Here is a 25,148-nt window from a genome sequence, read left to right as displayed (position 1 = left end):
GTGTCACATCTCAATTAACATGACATAATTTTGTTCCTCAGATCCAAAACTAATTTCCACAATGGGAAGGATGTTAAGAAATATATATAACCATCTGTTCACCATTAGCAAATGACAATCAACCTGAAATATATATTTAAATTCTAAGCTTTTTAAAAACCAAGCCATATTATGTACTGGCATACTCAAATAATTTTTTAAAAATCTTATCTCAGTTGATCACTTCTGCTTTATTACCAGGACACAACACAAATATTTGAGTTACATCACCAGTTGCACTTAATGAGCTATTCTTCAAACTATTAGAATGAGGGAACCAGCATATAACTAGGAAGAGGTTTGAAGGGAAAATATAAAGATTCCAGGCCCAGCGCAATGGCTCACACTTATAATCCCAGTCCTTGGGAAGCTGAGGTGAGAGGATTACCTGAGCCCACAGGTTCGAGACCAGACTGGGCAGTTTGGTGAGACACCCATCTCTACAATAAATCAAAGAATTAGCCAGGCATCGTGGCTTGTGCCTATAGTTCCAGCTACTTGGAAGGTGAAGTGGAAGGATAGCCTGAGCCTAGCATGTTGAGGCTTCGGTGGCCAAGAGAGTGCCACTGCCCTCCTTCCTGGGTGAGTGAGACTTATACGCAAAAAAAAAGATTCTGTTCTATGCCTCCACAGAATTGTGGACCATCAGAAGACTTGAGGGAGTAGCTCAGAAGCAAAGAGCTGTTTTTAAAACAGTTTGATTTTAGCCGAGCGCACACCTTTAATGCCAGCTCTTTAGAAGGCAGAGGCGAGAAGATTGCCTGAGCCCAGGGATTCGAGACCAGCTTGGGTAACTTGGCAAGACCTCATCTCTACAATAAATCAAGAAATTAGCCGGGCATGGTGGTGTGCACTTGTGGTTCTATTTGGAAGGCTGAGGTGGATCATCTGAGCCCAATAGGTCCAGGCTGCGGTAACCATGAGCATGCCACTGCACTCTAGTCTGGGTGATAGAGTGAGACTCCAACTAACAACAAAAAAGAAAAAGAAAAAAAGAAAGAATATAGTTTGATTTTGACAGTAATGATTTAGACAAACCACAGCGAAGAAAATGTAGAAAATGAAAAAGTTGCAAACAGCTAAATGTAGAGAATGAAAAAGTTGCCAACAGCTAAGATGGACATGAGTTTCTAAACAGAATTCAGAAAGAAAGTTTTAGAATTATGTCAGCTTCAAATGAGAAGTCTGCTGATGATACCCGTCTTTGGAGATGGGTAGTGTCTTTCTCCTCACATTAAAAACAACCACAAGCCGGGCTCGGTGGCTCAGCCTGTAATCCCGCGCCTTTGAGAGGCTGAGGTGAGTGGATTGCCTGAGCCCGCGGATTCGAGACCCACCTGGGCAGCGAGACCTCATCTCTACAATAAATCAAAAAATCAGCCGGGCGTGGTAGCGCACGCCTGTAATTCCAGTTACTTGGAAGGCTGAGGCGGAAGGATCACCAGAGCCCAGCAGGTCGAGGCTGTGGTGGCCGGAAGTGAGACTCCAACTCAAAAAAAAAAAAAAAAAACCCACAAAAAATACCTTACCAGATGTGAGGCATGAAGACTCTCTTAATCTAGTAGGCTATCCCTCTACTAAAATAAAAGCTGACTATACACCCAGGACATCTTATTGAAATATGTAGGCAAAGTGGTATCTATCCCAGGAGGGAGTTTGAAGCAAAGTTCAATGCTAGCAGGAAGCAGTAGTGAGTAAGATATCAGATTAGTGCCTTATCCCAGAGAGAGAAGAAAACCGTCTGTTTGGATCAAGAGAAAAATGCATCAGAACAAAACCAACTTTTCAGAGACACAGCTTTGTAATATGTGATATATGGCACAAATCAAAATTACCGTGGCCAATGTAGAACACACCCTTCATTTTACCTTTCATCAAATAACCTTAATAAGTGTTCACTCTTCAGAGAACATTTTAATTTCTTTTGAACAAATTATTAGTCAGCTGTCCCTCCCCACACTAGCCAACCTTTAGTCCTGAGCACACATGGGTATGTGAGACCCTACTGTGAAAAATATGACAACCTAATAGCATAGTAAGTTTAAACCTATGAGGAACAGTTAGTAGCAACACTGACTGAGTTCCATCTCCTTTCTCCCCAACCTATCCCCATCATCACCTGAGGACAACGGTATTTCACTGACATATAACCTGCCCCACAGCACCCTACACAACTATTTTTATCTCAAAAATACTGATACAGACTCCTTTAGCAGCAAACAGACCAGGTCCTGTAAACATCAGGTCCTCTATGCTAGGAAAGTAGTCAACTCTTTGAAATGGGGCAATATTTACAATTTTATTATTTTTTATCCCAAAAATACATATAAATGAAAACCTGCTCTTCAAATGCAGGGAAGTCTTTGCCTAACATTGTCATATGAAAATCAGTATCAGCTCTTTAACATACAATTTGTATGTGTGTGTGTATGTGTGTGTGTATGTATACACATACGTAGACACTACATGTAAGTAGTTAATACTTTTCTACTTACATATATTCCTCTGGTAGAAAATTAGGGAACCGGAAGATTCCCGTTTTCCAGCCTTGGGAACATAATACAACCTCTCTGAACACATTTTTAAAGGATAAATTGTGTAGAGACATGTAAAAACACAATGTCCTTTAGACATATACACATGTTGTTAGAATAAAGTAAGGACTCTGCCACATAAGTGACAGGGCATTTCTCAAAGAAAAATGAGGGAGATAAAATGCAAAACTGAAGAAGAGTTAATATGATCAAAAGTGTTATATACATGCTCCATGGAAAATCAGGAACTCTCATAGAGAACAGATCCATGACCCATTTCAGTCTCTTGTGATACTGAATCAGCACTCGTTCGTAGTAGCCATGATCTTTCTGTATAGCCATAGTCTTAAGCCGATGCCACAAAGTATCTGCTTAAGTTAAAAACAGTCAATAAAGTTTATTGACTGCAGTAAGTTCCCACCCACCAAAAATGAAGTGCAAAATCAACCTCTACAACTCAAAAGCTCAACCAGGTCAAAGCTTTGGTATATATTGGAGGCTGTTTTGGTGACAACCAAAGCTTAGTAAGATTCTCTGCTCAGGGGTTTGCCCCCAAAACAAAAATACCCGGTCCACAAATCTTAACAACTAAATAAATAAAGTAATTTTACAAAAAGAACAAGCCACGATTCCCCCTTAACTAAGTTTCCTAAGCAGCAGTTCCTGCAGCACCAACTAAAGCCACAATGCTTCTATTAAAACACGATGTGTTGTAGTTGGTGAGACTGTTCTGAAAACAAATGCCCCCAGGCATATGGCTGATGTGCCACAGAAAAAAGTTCCAAACTTAAGCCAGTGTTCTTAAATTGTTAACATAAGCTGGTCAGCAACAGAGGAAAGACTTAAGGCAGTAAGAGGCATTACAAAGAGCACCAAGGTGCTCTGAGTCAATCAAAGCCTTCCAAGAAGGAAAAGGTGGCTCAATAGTTTGGGTTCTTAGTTGCTAGCTGTCAGATACTTCCTCCTCTTCCTCTTCATCCTCATCTTCTTTCCTGTCTATTTCAGAAGTGTCCGATGACTCATGGAGCAAGACGTATTCTCTGCTACTGAACCCAAATTTGAGTACATCCTTTTCTTTCAGTTCATAGTATCTCTGAGGCTCAATACGTTTGTTGTTTAAGAAGGTTCCATTGCCTGAGCCAAGGTCAATGATGTAGGGCTTCACCCTTCGGCCTACCGTGCCATCAGCACGAGTATATTCCACAAGCCTAGTGGAAAAAAAAGGAGAGAAACCTGTTAGTAAAGTCAGCCAGCTTCTCCAAAGCTCTTTGCTACGACACCCTAGACGATGTAAATAACCTGGCTTGAACACAGTTCAAGTTAAAGCTCTAGGAAATCAAGGACAAAGTATAACCCTGGATAGAGAAATTGGGAGTTTAAATATACTTAGAAAAGGTGAGAACTGGTTGCTGGGGGCTATCCATGATCAGAAGACTGAAATGCAGAATTCAAGGCCTATTGCCCATAGCTAAGAAAATAAATTTTTTCTTGTTGTTCATAATTAATATAATGCTTCTTTCATCTATGTTTCAAAATATTTTAGTTCCTGCCCAAATGGGAAAAGAAGTTCAAGCAGACTTGAACTTCAGAGTCACGGGAGCTATATTTGAGCCAGAGTTCTACCCTGGTGATAATTTATTAGGCAAGTCGCTTGGCTTTGCTGAGCTTTAGTTTTCTCATCTGTCAAATGGGGATATTAATACTTGTCCTATCCTCCTCACAGGAATGTTGTGAAAATCAAACAGCAGTTGTCCTATGCATACTATCAAGATCCAGATTAAGCTAATGCATGCTGGGCATTTTCAATTATATCGCCATTTAACCTTCGTAATAGCCCTGAGAGGTAGGTGAATACTAAGGCCCAGAGAGTGAACTATCCCAGGTTAAGTGGCAGCGGCTGGATTCAAAATCTGAGTGTCTGACACCAAGTTTAATGCTCTTATACAAATGTAAGCGATTATTCAAAGGGGAGTTTAGATTAACAACACCCATATTAGATATGAAGGCTATGGGATTCTTCTGTGACATGTGCACAGATCTTGGTAACCCTAACTAACCGAGAATCAGCTTCTGCTCGTTCTTCAGTTTCTTCTCCTATGTGTATACTTACCGATACTGAAAGACCGCATGCTGCTTTGAGCAGGATGGATGATCAATTGGAATGTCTGCGATACGGCGGTGTCGACCCAGGAGGTACGCACTTTGTCGATGTATGTACATGACTGGAAGCACCTCATCATTTTTAAATGGGTAAAGACGCCACCGTTTTTTGGGAATTCGTGCTTCTGGGGGCTCACTATATTTAATGACTACACCCCGGAAGGTGTTGGTGTCCTCAAGAAGTGCCCCAGAAAGTTCAAAGCTTGGTTTTTCTTTAACAGGCACCTCTTTTTTGTTGTTGTTGCCACCAGGCCGAGGAACCAATTCCTGAGACTCATGACCACTGCTGCTAACTTCATTCTTCTGGCGGTGCTCCCGTCGCCTGGCATTATAAAATTCCCGCTCTTCCTCCTGAGCCTGCAGGTTCTGAATGTCTCGATCTCGCCCCTGAGGCAGCCCACTCCCAAGCCTCTCTTTAGAAGTTCTTCTTTGGTGGGAATGGCCCCGGTGTCTGTCTCGGTCACTGTTCCTAGTTCTCCTGTGTTCCTGTTCTGATGCTTCCCGGTGCTGACGATCCTCCCGTCCTCTTCGAGGATGATCCTCACGTTCCTGAAATTCAAACAGACTTGGTAATTTAAAGGCAGCCACAATCTATGAACAAGTTCATAGATTCAAAAAGTTACTTGTAACTTGGACTCTGGCATTCAGAATAAAACTTCCCATAGAAATAAGATTATCTGCTGTAGTTATGTTCCCTTGCAAGGCACTGGACTAGTAAAACACAGAATATAAAATATTCATGTATAAAAAGTGTTTACAAATAATTAAGGTTAAAAATTCAAAAACAGCAATAAGAGATTTTCGATTTCTTTTTTTTTGAGTCAGAGTCTCATTGTCGCCCAGGCTGGAGTGCAGTGGCACTCTCATGGCCATTGCAGCCTCGACCTGCTGGGCTCAGGCGATCCTTCAGCCTCAGCCTTCCAAGTAGCTGGAACTACAAGCTCGGGTCACCACGCCTGGCTAATTTTTTGATTTATTGTAGAAGAAGTCTTGCTAAGTTGTTCAGGCTGGTCTCAGACCCCTGGGCTCAGGCAATCCTCTTGCCTTTGCCTCCCAAAGTGCTGGGATTACAGGTGTGAGCCACCATGCCCGGCCCAATAAGAGACTTTCAAAACTGATTAGGCAAAGAGACAACCAGAGACTGCATGCCCCCTGACAGAAGCACACAGCAACATTTGATTGTCTATACTTGAAAGAAAAAGGAAAAAAAAACCGAACTTAGACCTGACCAAGGCTTGAGATTTAACTATCAGTTTACAGAAAATACAAGGGGATGCAAATTACAAATAAATTGCAAAGAAAAAAGAAGGGAACAGGAATTTATAGACAAAAGAGACTTAAAGGAAGCAGTGATAAATTGCAATGTGTACATCTAATTTTGATCCCGATTTGAACAGATACACTTATTAAAAAGTTATAAGCCAATCACATAAATATGAACAGTTCAGGTATTTAATGTTATGGAATTCTATGATGGCTATTATTAAAAAGCAAAAAATAACAATTGTTGGTGAGGATGTAGAGAAACTGAAACCCCCGTATACTGTTGATGACAATGTAAAATGATATAGCCACTGTAGGAAAACAGTATGGTAGTTCCTCAAAAAATTAAAAAATAGAATTACGAAATGATCTAGCAATCTCACTTCTGATCATATAGCCAAAAGAAGTGAAAGCAGGGAGTCAAGGAGATACAGCCATGTTCAGAGCAGCATATTTCACGATAGCCTAAATGTGAAAACAATGGGATTGAGGCCTCATCCCCCAAGACCCTGCCACAGACAGGGGTCAAATGGGGACCTGTGTGCTGAGAGTAAGATTCTGTTTCTCTAGACTTCCTAGTCCCCAAAGGCAAGCATCAAGACGCCCTTGTCCCCAAACATTTACAAGCTTGCTGCTGCTATCTGCATTGAGTTCACCAGGACTAATCTCATTATGCTTTTTATCCCTGATTAAGAGTCACTATAAGAAGTCACAGACTCCTGGCCATCACCTCCATCTCCCTTGTATTCCAATCCCTGTAAGGCTCTGGATGCCCAGTATTCTCTCCCCAAATCCCACCCTTCTTCAATTCCTTTGTAACTATGCCCCCTGGAACTGAAAACTCACACACCGAAAGACAGGGTCTTGCTATGTTGCCCAGGCTGGTCTTCTACTCCTAGACTGAGGTGATTCTCATGCCTTGGTCTTCCAAGATGCTGGGGTTACACTGCACCTGGTTATCAATGACTATTCTAGAACACTCCCCAAACCCTCCTTTCTAAAAATTCTTAGTTCTGAACCTCACATAAGACCATCATCAGCACTACCCTCTTTGTTGGCACCTGCTAACCATAAATAACTTCCTCTCATTTCTTGCCCATTTCACTTCTAGCTCTAGTCACTCTCTTAGACATGACTCTCAGTGATTTCAGTAACACACAGGCGATATTTCAACATGATGACCTCTCTGTTCTTTAAACTCCTCTCTTCCAATGCTGTTATTCCTTTCACCTCAGTCCCACCACCACCTTTTCTTTCACAGTAACTGCAACTCCACAATAATCTCAATTTCTTCCTTTCTTATTTGTTTTAGAAAGTAGGATTTGGCTGGGCTCAGTAGCTCAGCCTGTAATCCCAGCACTTTGAGAGGCCAAGGTGAGTGGATTGCCTGAGCCTGCGGGCTCAAGACCCGCCCGGGAAACTTGGTGAAACCTCATCTCTACAATAAATCAAAAATTAGCCAGGCATGGTAGCACACACCTGTAATTCCGGCTACTCGGAAGGCTGAGGCGGAAGGATCGCCGGAGCCCAGCAGGTCGAGGCTGCGGTGGCCAGGAGCGTGCCACTGCACTCCAGTCTGGGAGATGGAGTGAGACTCCAACTCAAAAAAAAAAAAAAAGAAAGTAGGATTTATTAAGACAGAAAGCTCCCACAATGGGAGGGGACCTGAAAGAGGTTGCCCTATAATCTCAATTTCAAGGAACCCTCTTTCTGGCCACAATTCGTCTTTCAGCTCAGTTTTTACCCCAATTCCAACAATCCTTATCCCAGTAAGACAGCCCATCCTTTGATCTTACTATCTATGCACAGTTCTTCACCCTCTGGATAGCCTCTTGCCCTTTCTTGTCTAGCCTAAGTTCCACTGTCAAGCAGAATTATCACTCCCTAGCACAACCATTAAAAATCCTTTGTCCCTGTACCATTCTGTTGCACTCTCACATCAAAACCACAACCAGCACCAACAGATAAATGTGGCTGGCAAGAAACATACCAGTCTGACTTAAGCGCATGACCCTAAGACTCCTTAGTGATGCCCAAGAACACCCTACATTTCCCTGAGCCATATACTCTCCCAGATGACTGTTTCACCTTTTCTCTCTTCTCTGTCTCCAACATGCTTTTCCCCATCCCTTCTTTACTCAGTCAGAAGGAGTCTTGCTTTTTTTTTTCCCCTCATTTCTTTGATAACTGAAATGTCTCATGTTTATTTTACATTATGCTGGGCGCAGTAGTTCAAGCCTGCAATCTCACCACTTTGGGAGCAGAAGTAGTCTTTCAAATCTACTATCTACCAGTATCTACACCAATATACTCTTCCTTCCTTCCCTTCCTGGGACCATAAATGAGCTATTTATATAGTGCTGCTATCTAAACTTAATTCCTAGATGTGGGAGCTCGAGCCTATCCCCTCTCATCAAGGACATTACACCAGCAGCTCTCTCTTCTCCACAATCTACTCTTCCTGCTCTGCTGAATCACTGCAGGAACATGTTCTCTAGACTCCATTCCCATCCCATGGAAATGCCAGCTTCCATTCCATTTCTTCATTCCTTTTTGCAGTAAAACTCCTCAAAAGAGTACTGCTTTTCAAGACCAGTTTCCAGTTCCTCTCCTTCATCTTCTCATGAACACCTCCAATCAGGTTTTACCCTTACTACCCTATTAAAATTGCCAGTCAATATCTCCAATGACACCTCCATGTTGCTAAATCCAATGGCCTCAACACTTTCTTCTTTTTTTGAGTTGGAGTCTCACTCTGTCGCCCAGACTGAAGTGCAGTGGCTCGTTCCCGGTCACCGCAGCCTCAACCTGCTGGACTCCGGCGATCCTTCTGCCTCAGCCTTCCAAGTAGCTGGAACTACAGGCGTGCGCTACCACACCCACTAATTTTTTGATTTATTGTATAGATGAGGTCTGGCCAAGTTGCCCAGGTGGGTCTCGAACCCGCGGGCTCAGGCAATCCACTCACCACAGCCTCCCAAAGTGCGGGATTACAGGCTGAGCCACCAAGCCCGGCAACACTTCCCTAAGGCCTCAATGTTACCAGACTCTTGCTTTTTCTTACTTTCTCGTCTCTGTTGCTGATAATGCTGCTGCAATTTCCTCACGCTGGATCACCCCTGGATTCAGTCCTTGATTAACTGGTCTTCTATCTACACTCATTTCCTGTGTAATCTCATCTAATCCTAATACTTTACATACATTTGTATGCCAACAACTTCCAAATGTTTATCTCCAGTCCAGATGTCTCTCCTTATTTCTACTGTCCACTCAGTCTAATAGATATTTCAAACTTAAAATATCTATACAAGGGCCAGACAAGGTGGCTCACATCTATAATCCTAGCACTTTGTGAGGCTGAGGGGTTCAAGACCATCCTGGTCAATATAGTGACATTTTTGTCTCTACTAAAAACAAACAAAAAAACTATACAAGGTTGCATAGTGCCTCCCAAAATGTATGTCTTTCCTGGAACCTCAGAATGTAGCCTTATTTGGAAAGAGGGCATCAAAGATATAATTAGTAAAGTACGGTCATAGTGGAATAATGTAGGTCATTACTCCCATGTGACTGATGTCCTTATAAGAAACACAGAGACACTCATGGGGAGAAGAAGGCCAAGCGATGATGGAGACAGAGATTCTATTATTGTGGGTACTTCTGGCAAGTGAGATGGAGATTTTTTTGCTGAGGAGGTGGTGCAATTTTGGGGGATGAGAGGAGTAACCATATGGTATATATGCCATATTCTCATTTTATATCTTACATAATTCTGTTTTATTACAGTAAGCATGTAATCAATACATTTGTTTTGAAAATGGTGGTTCAGAGATAGAAAAGAGAATACAGCTGTCCCTCAGTAACCCCAAGGAATTTCTTCCAGGACCCCTAGTGGATTAAAACAAAAAACAAAAAAACTAGGATGCCAAGTTCCTTATATAAAATGAAAAAGTATTTTGCATATAACCTATGAATATCCTCCTGTATACCTCATTGCTAGGTTACTTTTAACATCTAACACAATGTAAACGCTATATAAGTAGTTGTTACATTGTTTTTCTTTTTCTTTCTTTTTTTTTTTTTGAGTTGGGGTTTCACTCTTGTCACCCAGGCTGGAGTGCAGTGGCATGCTCACGGTCACTGCAGCCTTGACCTGCTGGGCTTAGGCAATCCTTCTGCCTCAGCCTTCCAAGTAGCTAGAACTACAGAAGCATGCCATCATGCCCACCTAGTTTTTGTGATTTATTGTAGAGATGAGCTCTCACCAAGTTGTCCAGACTGGTCTCGACCTCCTAGGCTCAGGTAATCCTCTTGCCTTGGCCTCCCAAAGTGCTGGGATTATGGGTTGAGCCACTGTGCCTGGCCTATATTGATTTTCATTTGTATTTTTAAAAATTATTTTTAAAAAATAATTTTAGCCGGGCTTGGTGGCTCAGCCTGTAATCCCGCGCCTTTGGGAGGCTGAGGTGAGTGGATTGCCTGAGCCCATGGGTTCGAGACCCGCCTGGGCAGCAAGACCTCATCTCTACAATAAATCAAAAAATCAGCCGGGCGTGGTAGCACATGCCTATAATTCCGGCTACTTGGAAGGCTGAGGCGGAAGGATCACTGGAGCCCAGCAGGTCAAGGCTGCGGTGGCCGGAAGCGGCCACTGCACTCCAGTCTGGGCGACAGAGTGAGACTCCAACTCAAAAAATAAATAAATAAATAAATAATAATTTAGATCTGTGATTGAACCCACAGATTCAGAACTGGCAGATACCAAGGACAGACTATACCTGTAAGCAAAAATCATGCTTAAGTCAGAGACCGTGTGCAATCGTATTTAAGATTAACCTATGTAAAAGTCAGCTTCAGCTGCTTGGTAAGCCCTTTTGTTTGAGGGCCATTTCTAAATCTCTAGCTGACTGAAAGACAGAAAGCAGTTTAAAAGAGATAATTTGATAGGAAGGGAAATTAGCAAAATAAGACATTTCAAAATAATAATAATCAGTAAAATTTCATGTTAAATGCCCCAGGATTTATTGTGGAACCAGAGGAAAAGAGCAAGATGATTCTGGAACCAGAGGAAAAGAGCTACAAGTTGTATATGAACAAATAAAACACAACAAAAAAACTACACGCAATTTAAGAAGTTCAATCTGGGTGTTGTGGTTCCTGAGGTTGAATTCTGAGATAGCCAAAGCAGTATCTGATCTTATACAGTAGACTATCAAGCCTGGCTGGCTTTATATCTTTAAGGTAGTAGAATGCTGGTCAGTCTCTCAAATTCATAGGAAAATCCATTTGCTTAATGCACTTAGTAATAAAGAGTTTAAGACGACTCAATACCTGTCTCTCAAGATTCAGAACAAAGTGTTTGCTCTCACTACTCTTATTCAACACAATGCTTGAAGTTGTAGCCAGTGTAATAAAAAAAAAGAAAAATGCATATAAAGGAAGATATAGAATAGTCCCTATTCATAGACATGATTGGCTATGTAAAAAATCTCAAGTAATTTATTATTATTATTATTTTTGAGTTCGAGTCTCACTCTGTCGCCCAGGCTGAAGTGCAGTGGCATGATCATGGCCACCCAGCATTAACCCACTGGGCTCAGGCGATCCTTCTGCCTCACCCTTCCAAGTAGCCAGAACCACAGGCATGTACTACCACGCCTGGCTACTTTTTTGATTTACTGTAGAGATGAGGTCTCGTCAAGCCACCCAGGCTGGTCTCGAACCTGTGGGCTTAGAAAACTCAAGTAATTTAAAAGAATCTCCTAGAATAAACAAGTTCAGCAAGGATACAGGATTAAGATAAATACACAAAGACAAATTATATTTTTATATACTAGCAAAAAACATATGGGCACTAATATTTAAATTACGATCAATCGTCCAAAAAATACTTTTTTGAAACAGTCACCCTATGTTGCATAGATTAATCTTGAACTCCAGAGCTTGAGTGATTCTCCTACCTCAGCCTCTCAAGTACCTGGTATTACAGGTGTGTGTACCACCATGACCAGCTCCAAGAAATACTTAAGTGTAAACCTAACAAAATATGTATAGGACTTACATGCTAAAAACGCAAATAAAAGAAATCAAAGATTTAAATAAAAGGAGAGACACACAGTGTTCATGGATTAGAAGACTTAACATGCTGGACGCAGTGATTCACACATGTAATCCCAGCACTTTGGGAGGCAGAGGCGAGAGGACTGCCTGAGCCTAGGGGTTTGAGACCAGCATGGGCAACTTGGTGACGGCAACTTGGTGAGACCTTGTCTCTACAATAAAGAAAAATTTAGTTGGGTGTGGTGGCACATGCCTGTAGTTCCATACTTGGAAGGCTAAGGCAGAAAGATCTCCTGAGCCCAGCAGATAGAGGCTGCGGTGGCCATGAACGTTCCACTGCACTCCAGCCTGGGCAACAGAGTGAAACTCCAAAAAAAAAAAAAGGGAAGACTCAACATAGTAAAAAAAAAGTCAATTAGTGTCCCAAAGTATCAGTTTAACACAATTCCTATGAAAATTTTAGCAAGATTGGGCTGGGCACTGTGGTTCACACCTATAATCCCAGAGGCCAAGGTAAGAAGATTGCTGAAGTACAGGAGCTCAAGACCAGTGTAAACAAACTAGCAAGACCCGGTCTCCACAAAAAATAAAAAAATTAGCCAGACATGTTGGCACATACCTGTAGTTCCAGCTACTTGGGAGGCTGAGGCAGAAGGATCACCTTAGCCAAGGCAGTCAAGGCTATGGTGAGTTATGATTCCAGCCTGGGCAATAGAATGAAACTCTGACTTAAAAATTTTTTTTTTAGCAAGATTGTTCAAGATTGTGTGGTATTATCAGAATGGCATACATAAATGGAATAGAATAGAGAGCCCAGAAGTAGAACCACACATACATGCCAAACTGATTTTTAGCAAATAAGCAAAGGCAACTCAGTGGAGGAAAGATAACCTTTTCAACAAAGGTGCTGGTGCACATTCAAAGGTTAAAAAAAAAAAAGAACTTCAATCTAAGCCTCATACTTTATATTAAAACAAACTGAAAATAGATTGTGCACATAAGTGTACAATGTTAAATTTTAAGGAAAAAAATAAGATAAAATCTTCAAGACCTAGGGCTAGGCAAAAAGTTCTCAGATGAGACACCAAAAACACAATCCATAAATGGAAAAATGGGTAATCCTAGCACTTTAGGAGGCAGAGGTGAGAGGACATCCTGAACCCAGGAGTTCAAGACCAGCTTGGGCAACTTGGCAAGACCTCATCTCTATAATAAAGTAAAAAAAATCAGCTGGGTGTGGTAGTGTGCACCTGTAGTTCCAGCCACTTGGAAGGCTGGGGTGGAAGCATCACCTGAGCCCAGCAGGTTAAGCATGCCAGAGCCTGGGTGACAGAGACTTCAAGTCAAAAAAAAAGCTGAAGTACCAAATTCAAGTACTTCAGAATATAACTTTGTAGATGAGGTCTTTAAAGAGGTGATTAAGTTAAATGAGGGCATGAGGGTGGGGGCCCTAATCCAATATGGCTTGTGTCCTTATAAGAAAAAAGACACCAGGGATACCTGGTAAAGATCACGTGGAGGACACATAAGTTTCTGTTGTTTAAGTCACCTAGTGTATGGTATTTTATTATGGCAACCCTAGCAAACTAATATAGCTACTCTGGAAAACAGTCTGATAATTTCTTTTCTTTCTTTCTTTTTGAGTTGGAGTCTCACTCTGTTGCCTTCCAAGTTGCTGGAGCTATAGGCGTGTACTACTATGCTCGGCTAAGTTTTTTGATTTATTGTGGAGACAAGGTCTCAAGGTCTCATCAGGTTGCCCAGGCTGGTCTTGAACCTCTGGACTTAGGCAATCCTTTCACCTCGGCCTCCCAAAGTGCTGGGATTACAGGTGCAAGCTACCATGCCTGGTCCATCCAGCAATTTCTCAAAAAATTAAACATGCAACTACCACACAATCTGGCAACTGCACTCTTGGGCATTTATCTCAAAGAAATGAAATCTTTTTTTTTTTTGAGTTGGAGTCTCACTCTGTCAGCCAGGCTGGAGAGCAGTAGCACGCTCCCAGCCACTGCAGCCTTGACCTGCTGGGCTCAGGTGATCGTTCCGCCTCAGCCTTCCAAGTAGCTGAAACTACAGGCATGCACCACCATGCCTGGCTAATGTTTTTGATTTATTGTAGAGATGAGGTTTCGCCAAGTTGCCCAGGCTGGTCTCAAAACTGCAGGCTCAGACAATCCTCTCACCTTGACCTCCCAAAGTACTGGGATTATAGGCATGAGTCACCACACCTGACCAAATGAAATCTTATGTTCACACAAAAACCTGTACACAAGTGTTTATGTAGCAGCTTTTTGTGTAATGGCCAAAAACTGGAAACAACCCAGATGTTCTTTAACAATTTAATGGCTAAATCCAATCTACTGAATATTACTCAGGAACAAAAAGAAATGAACTACTGATATGTAATGGAAATGTTTTGTATCTTGACTATGTTAATGTCAATATTCTGACTATGTTATTGTATCATAGTTCTGTTAGATGTTACCATTGGGAGAAACCTGGTAGAGTATACCTCCCTGCATTAATTCTGTCAACCTCATCACCAAAAACAATCAACAATTATCTTAAAATAGTTTAAGAAAAGAAGCAAAACACACACACACACTCTTTAGCTCTGATGGGAAAAGGCTCTAGATTGGACCCAATATCAAAACACCCCAATCCACTTACTTGCTTCACTTTGACTGTTGAGTGGTGAGGACTTCGGGTTCTCTTACTTCGAGGAGACTTACTTCTACCTGAAGATTTGTTTTTCTTTTTGGCTGGAGACCTATTCAGGGAATGGTACACAGAATTTTATCTGTTTCCCTTCCCCTATATAAATTAATTTCAAGTATCAGGCTTGCCTACTAACACAAACACCACATTTGTGAAGATTCCTGATCACACTAGAGGAATCAGGAGCTTCACTTTCCTAATGTGTCCAGAGTTGTGTACGCCTATCGAAGCGTCTCACTTAAATAACATGATTTCCAACCCCTCAGAAACCATTCCTCTCTCACTCCTTGACATCTTACTAACAGTACCACCATCCAGAAGTCACCCTTGACTCTTTTTCCCTCACCACCAACATCCCCCTGGAGCAATCACAATCCATCCATCTTATAGCTCTTCTTTCTCCCTATCCCATCTCATTCTACCATCCCCCTTCTACACTGCCTTTTTTCCAGTTCAAAGTAATTCTACTTCAAGTTCTTTGCACACGGATCTTTAAGAGGCTGGATCATTCCTATCATTCAGGTCTCAGCTCAAATGGCACCTCTTTAGAGAGGCCTTTCCCCACTCTCCTCCAATCTCTTACTAACACATTACCGTTCTAACCTATCCCTAATAACTTGTTACTAATGGAAACGATTTTATTTTTGTGCTTATTGTCGTCCGTCTTAGGGGTAGTCGCGGCCAATTTCTAGGTGGCGAAAACCATCTATCTGCAACATCTTTGTAGTCCCAGTATCTAGGACAGTCTTTAGCACGTAATAGGCACTCAACAAACCTATACTGAAAGAATGCATAAAATGAGTTTAGCAAAAGGCACCTTCCCCTCTCCCCCCGCCCCGAGTTTCTATCAGGCAGGTTGCCTACACCTCGATGTGGAAACCTTCTGGGCACATAACCAGAAAGACAACGCCTGGGCTTCATTTGTGGCCAGATGGGGGAAATCTCATTCCAACTTAACAGAGGATCTGTGCTATCCGCTGGGCTATACTCTGCGAAGTGCTGGAGACACAAGAATGAAGGGGCTGGATTCTGCTCGTTAACAACCAGCCAGAACGCAAGTGATGGAGCCCAAGTAAACATTCTGGAGTAAACAGGGGTCACGCCCACCGCCTCAGGATTCAGTCCAAGCAGCAGCGCTCAGCATTCAAGACCTACTTCTGTCGCTAGCCCTAAACTCCCCTCTGACTGAGTCCGACCCAAGGTCTAGTCCGGGTTGCTGACCACTTACCGGCTGACGCCCCGAGCTCGGCTCCCGCGGTGGCCAGGGCGACCCGGCTCGCAGGCCGGCGGGGACTGGCTACCGCCGGAGAAGTCAGGTCGGCGGTGGGCGGGAGGCGCGGCTTCTGGGCTGAGGCGCTCCTGCTTCACCACCACCGCCGCCGGCGGCGCCGCCATGTCCTCGTCCCGGTGCCTTCGCCGGCTGCCCCGCTCCCGCTCGCTCTTCACCGCCTTCATCCTGCGATTTTGGCTGAGCAAAAGAAAGGAAGTCCGTTGAGCTGCTCTCGTTGAAGGAAATGACGAATGCTACCACTCCTGAGACTTCCGTTTCCGGGGTGTGCGCTCTCCCAGAAGCCCTCGCGGCTGAGAGCCCGAACTCGTGACGCCTCCCTAGTGGGCAGGGCCGCAGTGACGGCTTGCGGGGCGGGAGTTTTAAGTTTCAAAAGCAGGCTTCCAGGAAAAGGCACATCTCTCAAGGCTGTTGTCATGTTATTCGTAATTTCAAAACACGAGACAACCTAAATGCCCAGCAGTAAACTCATTACTTGTTTAGCTAATTGAGTGGCATGTGACCATTAATAATGCCATTTACAAATTATATATATATATGGCAAATGGAAAAAAATCCTGATTTAACGATACAAAATTGTGCACATACTGAGATTACATTTACATTTAGACTACAGTTGTGATTACATTTACATTTGGAAATACGCCGGAAGAAGAGATGGAAATGCAATCAGAGGAGGTAACTCATGGGCAAGTCATTAGCATTTCCCCCTCTATTTCCTGAATTTTCTTTAACTTTTAAAAAATACATAAAATAAAAGAGACAAGGTTTTGCTACGTTGCCCAGGCTGGTCTTGAACTCTTGGACTCAAGCAATCCTCCCGCCTCGGCCTCCCAAAGTGCTGAAATTACAGACGTGAGCCACCTTGCCTAGGCTATTTCCTGAACTTTCTGCTATGTTGTTGGGGCGCAGAACCCGATACCCCAAAATATGGCGCGTTGACATGCTGAACCGAAGAAGGCTCAAGTCTCTCCGACCCTCCCATCATACACCAACCGTCTCTCCCAAAGCACTGGCTTTTGTCAGCCTAAGGTCCAGACGCACCAAAAGGAATTATTGGGTTTTTTTGTCTCCTTCCTGTATAAAACCAAGAATATGACCACACCTGAACAGAGACATTCCTCTGTCAAAGATTAACAAAATTAATCTCTGTTCCCTGATTCATTCATTCTCCCTAGTAATCCCCTCAACAGAATTCCTCTTCTTCTCCCACAACCTGTTTTGCCAGGATGGTACATGAACTTCTGAAACACGTTGGGGGGGAATCTGTGATTCTCCACCTGTATCCATATTAAGTAAATTTGTATGCATTTTCTCCAATTAATCTGCCTTCAGCGAACTTTCAGAGGATGAAGGGGAAATTTCCCTTTGGTCTTTAAATTGTCGTTTCTCCATTTAATTTAAAAAAAAATATATAGAGAGAGAGAGAGAGAGAGAGCGAGAGCTGGAGTCTCACTCTGTCGCCCAGGCTGGAGTGCAGTAGCACGCTCACAGCCACCGCACCCTCGACCTGGTGGGCCCAGGCGATCCTTCTGCCTTAGCCTTCCAAGTAGCAGTAACTACAGGCGCGCGCCACAACGCCCAGCTTATTTTTTATTTATTGTAGAGACAAGGTCTCATCAAGTTGCCCAGGCTGGTCTCGAACCCCAGGACTCAGGCAATCCTCTCGCCTCGGCCTCCCAAAGTGCTAGGATTACAGGCTTGAGACACTGCGCCCGGCCCACCGCACCCCCCCCCCCATTTTTTTTAAACCTGAGAACTCCGCCTTCATTTGGCAATCACCCCAAACAAATTCTTCAGAGGCGTAAGATGACTCCTATTTTTCAGGGACTAATCTGCAGTTCAGCAAAGGTTATCTGCTAGACGCAGCGCAGGGACTCGAATCCCTGTTTTCCTTACTTCCAAGACTAGCGGGGCGATACCATGAGCAAGAGGCCTAAGAAGTGAAGCATAAGAGCTTTCGTGAAGATTGCACAGAACGAAAACTGGCGCACTGCTGGCTCCACCCCACTGCGAAGCCCCGCCCAGTTAGGGAGCTGGTGGGGGGGTTTCCATGGTGACAGCAAACAAGGCCCAGACTGGAGGGACCACTGCCTAGCTGCTAATCCCGCCGCCGCCATGATCCCCCCCGCGGACTCTCTGCTCAAGTATGACACCCCAGTGCTGGTGAGCCGGAACACGGAGAAACGGAGCCCCAAGGTAAGGACAGGTCTCAGGGGATGAGACAGCCAGGAAGCTCCGATAGGGAAAAACAGATGCCCACGTTGAGGATTAGGAATCCCAAGGGACAGGGATTGCAGCGGCTGGTAGTAAAAGGAATTGAGGCGTCGGGGAAGGAGGCTGAAAGAGCCTTACAGAAAGCCCGGATGGTGGGTGTGACCCCAGAAGGCAGGTTTAGGATTGTCACAGGGAGAGGGATGGGGCTCACTTTACTTCGGTTCCCGGGTCCAAGAATAGATCAGGTAGTAGATTTCCCCATCACCAGGGGTGTGAAAGCAGAGACCTGAGCACTTGTAGCAGAAACACCTGTTCAAGCATCAAGTTGGGACCAGAGACTTCATGGCTTCCTTCAGTTTGAGAAAAGATTTCTGCTGAGAAGACCCACTGAAAATAGGCTGAGAATAGGGGAGGGGTATACAGGAGACCTGGAGTGACACAGTGAGCCAAGATTTGTGGAGCTGAGCTCCTGAATAATTCCCTGCCCTCACCTGTGCCTTTGTCTCAGGCTCGGCCACTGAAAGTCAGCCCCCAGCAGCCTGGACCCTCGGGTCCAGTTCCACAACCACCCAAGGCCAAGCTCCCCTCAACTTCCTGTGTCCCAGATCCTACAAAGCAGGCAGAAGAAATCTTGAATGCCATCCTGCCTCCAAGGTAAAAAAAAAAAAAAAAAAAAGTAGGAGGAGCAGTGGCTGGGAGAAGGCCTAGGCTTTTGCATCCTAGAACTTGTCTCTTCAACTGTTTTTATGTAATAAGTTGATAACACAGTTTTTAAGGTGATGATGAAAAAAAAGGGAAACAAGCTGGGCGTGGTGGTTTACACCTGTAATCCCAGCACTTTGGGAGGCAGAGGCGAGAGGATTGCCTAAGCCCGCTGGTTTGAGACCAGCATGGGTAACATGGTGAGACCTCATCTCTACAATAAATAAAAAAATTAGCCAGGCATGTTGGCGCGTGCCTGTAGTTCCAGCTACTTGGAAGGCTGAAGCAGAAGGTTCGCCTGAGCCCAGCAGGTTGAGGCTGCAGTGGCTGTGAGCATGCCACTGCACTCCAGCCTGGGCAACAGAATGAGACTGACTCAAAAAAAAAAAAAAAGGTGGGGTGGGGGGAATAGAGACTGTGATCTCTGAGATGAAGGGCAAGGAAGGGGGATGTTTTTTCAGTTGATTCTTTCCCACCAATAGCCTAGAAGTCTTTTTCCTACATGGCGCTTCTGCCCTCAAGCTTCCTTCTCGTAATTCTGTAACCTGGCCACCTCTGGCACCAGATTCCTGATGGGGGGGGGGGGGTTCATGCAGGCACACACCTTCTTCAAGAACCTCCCTGTCCCCATACATACATTTGTCACTTTCTGGCTTGTACAAGGTTTGTGGTGTCTTGTGTCTCCCACCTCATAAATCAGTGGGGAATTTCCACTGGGCCTTCTGTTCAGGTCAAGAACAGTGACCATAAATCTGTCTCCAACATATTAAGAGAGTCAGATCTGGGACAGTATGTGATGATTTCACGGAGGGCGTGGAAGGTAGAAATTGCCAACCTATCAAGTTCCAAGGTAGGGTCCTGAGGAGGCAGCTAGTGGGTGTGGCTTTGGAACCTCACGCCCAAGGAGGGATGGAGAATTCTGGTGGGTTGGTGGCAAAGCTGCTCCTTACGCCTGCTCGGGCAGAGATCAAACAGGGCCCTCTCCACTCATGTGCAACCGACCCTCTCAAATCAGTGGGTTTTGCTCAGCCTGGCTGTGTCTGTGCCACAGGGAGTGGGTGGAGGAAACACAGCTATGGATCCAGCAGGTGTCCAGCACCCCCAGCACCAGGATGGATGTGGTGCACCTCCAGGAGCAGCTGGACCTGAAGTTACAGCAGCGGCAGGCCAGGGAAACAGGCATCTGCCCTGTCCGCAGGGAACTCTACTCACAGTGTTTTGGTGAGTGGGCCAGGTGAGGGGTGGGCACTACACACCCTACTGCCTCCTTCCCCTGCCCTTCTGCCCAGATCCAAGCCCTGAGCACCCCTGAGCTGAAGCCCACCCCATGCCGGAACCACCTCTCTTCTCCCCTGCCTGACCCACCACCCATCAATTGCTAAATGCTGCCTCTTTCCCCTCCTAACCCTGCTTCTCCTACCAGCCCACAGCTGATAGGCACTGCATTTTTTTTTTTTTAAGTTGTGGCTTACAGGTGTGAGCCACAATCCCCAGCTGTCCCAGCTGCTTTAAAATAGTCAGCATCTTGAAACTTAAAGAGTCTGAATGGCCAGTCACGGTGGCTCACGCCTATAATCCCAGCACTTTGGGAGGTTGAGGTGAGAGGACTGCTTGAGCCCACAGGTTCGAGACCAGCCTAGGCAACTTGGCAAGACCTCATCTCTACAATAAATCAAAAAATTAGCCGGGTATGGTGGTGTGTATATGTAGTCCCAGCTACTTGGAAGGCTGAGGCGGAAGGATCACCTGAGCCCAGCATGTCGAGGCTTCAGTAACCGTGAGTGTGCCACTGCACTCCAGCCTGGGTGACAGAGTGAGACTCCAACTCAAAAAAAAAAAGTCTGATTTATTTGAACGGTGCCCAGTTTCTGCCTGACAGAAGGGAGGGGACTCACTGTTGCAAACAAACAGAGGACTCTTGGGTCCCTATGCCCTGGCCAATCCAGCTTGCTAACTGAGTGCTACTACCAAGTACCAGGTTCAGAGGAGTGGCTGCATGGCAAGGCTCTTTGGGCCACCAAAGGCACCCTCCCTGAAGTCTTTCTCTGAGACCTTGTCTCCAAGCAAGGAGAGCACACCCTAGAGTCCTTCCCAGTTGGTTTGCAATAGACATGGTACATCTGCCTCTCCTCCCACCTTCCCTGATCTCATGGTCTGTGTGCCTTGGAAGATGAGCTGATCCGGGAGGTCACCATCAACTGTGCAGAGAGGGGGCTGCTGCTGCTGCGAGTCCGGGATGAGATCCGCATGACCATCGCCGCCTACCAGACCTTGTACGAGAGCAGCGTAGCGTTTGGCATGAGGAAGGCACTGCAGGCTGAACAGGGGAAGTCAGACATGGAGAGGAAAGTGAGTGGGGTTCACTGTGACCCTTTAGCCCTCTCCGACTCCTCCGTCAACCTCAGGGCCACAGGGTTGTCATTCCAACAGTAAATTCTAGCTCCCTGAGGTGCTCTCCTGACATTCATGACCCTGAACCTGCATCACCTCAATGAGGACTCTTGGTTGAGTGTTAACGGCCAGGCCGGTGGTCTCGGCAGTGTTGTCTCCCCTGTGGACGCTCCATGCCAGTCACGGACCTCCCACTGGGTGGCAGTGCATACCCTGGCAATGTCTTCTGTGTCCCATGTCTCCTCTACCCAGGCTCTCACACCACCCTGTCCAGTTGGTGATGTCCCAGGATGACTGAGCATTTTGTCCTTAGATCGCAGAATTGGAGACAGAAAAGAGAGACTTGGAGAGGCAAGTGAATGAGCAGAAGGCAAAATGTGAGGCCATAGAGAAGCGAGAGAGTGAGAGGCGGCAGGTGGAGGAGAAGAAGCACAACGAGGAGATTCAGTTTCTGAAGCGGACAAATCAGCAGCTGAAGGTACTCAGAGCAGGCGCTGGAGAGAGGGACCACTTCCTTTACTTCACCTTCAACCCCATGGGCCAAGCATTCAGCTCCTTTCCCACTGATGGCTCATAGCTGTTTGTATGCATGTTCTGCCAAGAAGTATAGGAAGCTGACTGGTAGGTGGGGGTGAGGGTTCATTACCCAGATTCTCCATCCACCTGCTCTAGAGGTCTCTATCATCAACTCTGAATCCCTACAACACCTCAGCCTGGCTCTCCAGTGGGGAGTCTTCCCACCCCAGAAACAAGTTGCCCACCCTCGAGGGAGAGGAGGATATGGCAAACAGTGGAACTTCCTTCCCTCAAAGCTGTTATTCTGGAGCGCTCCTTGGGTGGGCGGGATTCTTCAGCAGGCTGGCACGGATGTGCTCTTCCACTGCAGTCTCCTTCAAGGCACTAGGTTTGGGGCAAAGCCAGGGAAGAAGTCAGAATTGATGGGTGGGCAGGGAAGGCATTTGAAGGAAGAACAATTTCAAGTTGGAAACCTTTCTCAGGTGTGTGTCAAAGTCCCAAGCTAGCGGCATACGGCATACATTTATCCAACTGAGTCGATGGGAGGGGGTAGCTGGTGAACAAAGCCATACCACAGGCCTCTGTGACTTCAAGCTCTGCCTGGTCCAAAGGTTCTCAAAGATTGGGCCCCACACCAGTATCACCCTCATCACCTGGTACCTCTTAGAAATACAAATTGTTAAGTCCACCCCACCTCTACTGAATTAGAAACTTCGGGGTTGAGATCCATCCAGCAATCTGTTTTAACAAGGTCTCAGGTGATTCTGGTGCTTGCTAGTTTGAGAATAGTGTTCCGGATAAATGGCCTACTGACGTCTAGTGGCTGTCTCCCAATCCTGGCCAAAGGCCCCTAGAAGTATTTCCCTCTGCTCTCTAGTTTCCTAAAGAAAGCTTACATTCTTGAGACTGGCAGGCTTGTTAGGTCTACAAACGCAGAGGACGGGCCATTTGTGATAAAGAAGTCGTCCTACTGCTAATGGAAGATGACAGATTTTTTTGTTGCTGAAGATTTGACCGGAAAGAAAAGCTAGAAACTGTCACAGCCAGAGGTGAACCTGCCTACTCACGAGCCTCCGAAGCTGCTTCCCTTCCCTGCCATATTCCTTTCTCATAAGCCTCAGTTCCTCAGTTCCTTCTGTAGCAGTAACAAGAGCAAACCAAATACCTTAGCATCTCACATTCAGCAAGCTTGTAATCCCTGAGCTTCTTTAGAAGCGAGTTATTTTTCTTGGCTCAAAGCTGCATTGCAAATAAAGCCGTCTTTGCAGTCCCCATGATAGACCTACTTAAAGATCTGTCTACATACCACGATAGTAAATTATTTCACTGGCTGCTAGAGTAAATAACTCCAAGTGTCTTAAGCTTTACATACAAGACGGACAGCTCTCTACTCACTGGTAGCAATTTCCTCTAATTGGGTGTCAAGTTGTCTTAGTGGCTGAAAATTTGCTATTTCCCAAACCTCTGGTTCCAACACAGCTCCCAGGATCCTAAATCAGACAGCCAAATGTTTAACTGAGCAGACAAACTTAGGCCTGAAATCTGAGCCATGAAAATCCACTATTTCAACAACTTCTCAATGCTTTATAATATATACTGAGCCATTACTGTATGGAAACCAGGACAGCTCTGGTTTCTCCTAATGTAGCAAGACTATGCCAAGCCAACAACTAGCTAATCTAGAAAATATGGAGCTGGGAATGCAGGGAAACAAAGATTCCTGGGAGTGACAGCATTTGGATTACTCTTCCCAGAGACTTTTATCACCTCTCAGCTATGTGTTAGGCTGCACATTTCAAGTATTAATGGAGTTTGTTTTTGTTTTTCAGGCCCAACTGGAAGGCATTATTGCACCAAAGAAGTGATAATTTCCATATGGGTCTCAGCAAGCACTACCCCAGCATAAGCCTTTTGTAATAAAAAGTTAGTTTCCTGATTGAACAAGCCATACCCTCCCCTAATCACCTGTCAGAAGTCACACAATTGCCGCAGTGCCATCAAACGCCTGAGGTCTGTCAGTCAGGCTCCTGGTTAGACAGTGGAAGGGGATGTAGTCCTGATAATCTCAGTACGTGGCTTACTAACCAGCCTTGGAGCTTGCCAACTTGAGACTTAGAAAGCAACTGCTTTCTTGTCATCAGTCCATGCCATCACTTAATTCTGGTCAAATGAAGGTGCTTCTCTGCCCCTCAAACTTTTGGTTCACAGTCATCTTATATCTTAACTTGGGCTTCTCTGGCCTCAGTCTCCATCTCTACTCCAGTGTATTTCAAGGAACTTATTTTGGAGCCTTAGTTTTAGACTATATTATCTAACCAAGTCAAGTGGTCCCCTCCTCCTCGGTGTCGGACTGCCTGGGGTTAGGACACAATGGCAGAGTCCAATCCGTGACTTTGGCTTTGCAGAAAGTCATGTTTGCTAGAGAGGAATACAAGTCAGTGTCCTTTGTGAGCTGTTTGCAACTCAGCTCCTCCTCTACCACCTCATTTTGCAGAAAATTAAACCCTGACTCTCCACCCCTCCTAATTAGCTGTTTAATTTAATTAACTGGAGAGGTAACCAAATCTCACATGCAGTAATAATTACTAGTGATCAGGCTATGGCCTGCAGACAACTGCATTTTATTATTTCACCTAAACTCTTCTGGTTTTGTAGACCCAGAAGATTGAACTAGCAACCTAAATCTTTAATCCAAGGTAGGCTAGAGTGGGCTAGGGTAGCAAGCTGGGTGACTTCCATTGTTCAATCAAGTCGCACAAGTAACACTACTCAAGAAGGCACTAACATGCTCAGTATTCCTCTGAGGTGCAAGAAGAGTCTCCTTCCAGCAGAGCTTCAATTTGCCATCTGTCCTGGTTGTGGCTCCAAGGCTCACTAGAAGCACTGCAGTCCTGCAGAAAAGCTGTGTTCACCCAGCTGAACACACCCTGCATCTGAGTCACACCTTTTACACTGATATAGTATCCTGACGAATTACAAGTCCCCACTCAGAAGACAGGCCTGTCCTGTCATTTCCATGGGAGAGAGCTCTGTTCACTGAGACCTGCTAGTTCCAGGACTCTATAACAGTAACACATGTGTGTCCTGAGTAGGTCCACTTCACAGACTCAATGAGGAGCAGAAGTCACTGTAGCTTTGTCCTCAGATTTTAAAACCTAGTCCATGTACATTACCTTGAAATTCCATTTTTACAGTTCTATATGTTTCTGCCCCAAACTGCTAAGTATCAATACAAAAGAAATATCACACTTTCCATC

At 44.8% G+C, this 25,148-nt stretch overlaps 2 protein-coding genes across 2 annotated transcripts; one reads left to right on the top strand and one right to left on the bottom strand.

Moving 5' to 3' along the window:
- Nucleotides 1-2,512: 2,512 nt before the first annotated feature.
- Nucleotides 2,513-16,318, bottom strand: SNIP1 (Smad nuclear interacting protein 1). Its single transcript, XM_008061656.1, has 4 exons — nt 16,006-16,318; nt 14,730-14,829; nt 4,684-5,282; nt 2,513-3,781 (listed from the first exon to the last, which is right to left on the bottom strand). The coding sequence occupies exons 1-4, from the start codon at nt 16,230-16,232 to the stop codon at nt 3,517-3,519; spliced, it is 1,191 nt and encodes a 396-aa protein (XP_008059847.1). The 5' UTR covers nt 16,233-16,318; the 3' UTR covers nt 2,513-3,516.
- Nucleotides 16,319-18,118: 1,800 nt separating this feature from the next.
- Nucleotides 18,119-24,090, top strand: DNALI1 (dynein axonemal light intermediate chain 1). The gene is given in 7 exon segments (XM_008061655.2): nt 18,119-18,146; nt 18,149-18,264; nt 18,791-18,936; nt 20,036-20,205; nt 21,155-21,333; nt 21,689-21,853; nt 23,721-24,090. Coding segments are annotated over 7 exon segments (840 nt in total). The 3' UTR covers nt 23,757-24,090.
- The last annotated feature ends 1,058 nt before the right edge of the window (nt 24,091-25,148 follow it).

This window comes from Carlito syrichta, unplaced genomic scaffold (assembly GCF_000164805.1).
Source record: "Carlito syrichta isolate Samal-C Ts95f unplaced genomic scaffold, Tarsius_syrichta-2.0.1 Scaffold305386, whole genome shotgun sequence".
Classification (NCBI taxonomy): domain Eukaryota; kingdom Metazoa; phylum Chordata; class Mammalia; order Primates; family Tarsiidae; genus Carlito; species Carlito syrichta.
The sequence above is the reverse complement of the archived record's forward strand: the minus strand, read 5'-3'. Positions and strand labels throughout refer to the sequence as shown.

Coding starts and splice junctions, on each gene's coding strand:
- SNIP1 (XM_008061656.1), bottom strand. CDS start 16,232: ATGAAGGCGGTGAAGAGCGAGCGGGAGCGGGGCAGCCGGCGAAGGCAC. Junction 14,830..16,005: donor CGAGCTCGGGGCGTCAGCCG/GTAAGTGGTCAG, acceptor TTCCCTGAATAG/GTCTCCAGCCAAAAAGAAAA. Junction 5,283..14,729: donor CAACAGTCAAAGTGAAGCAA/GTAAGTGGATTG, acceptor TTTGAATTTCAG/GAACGTGAGGATCATCCTCG.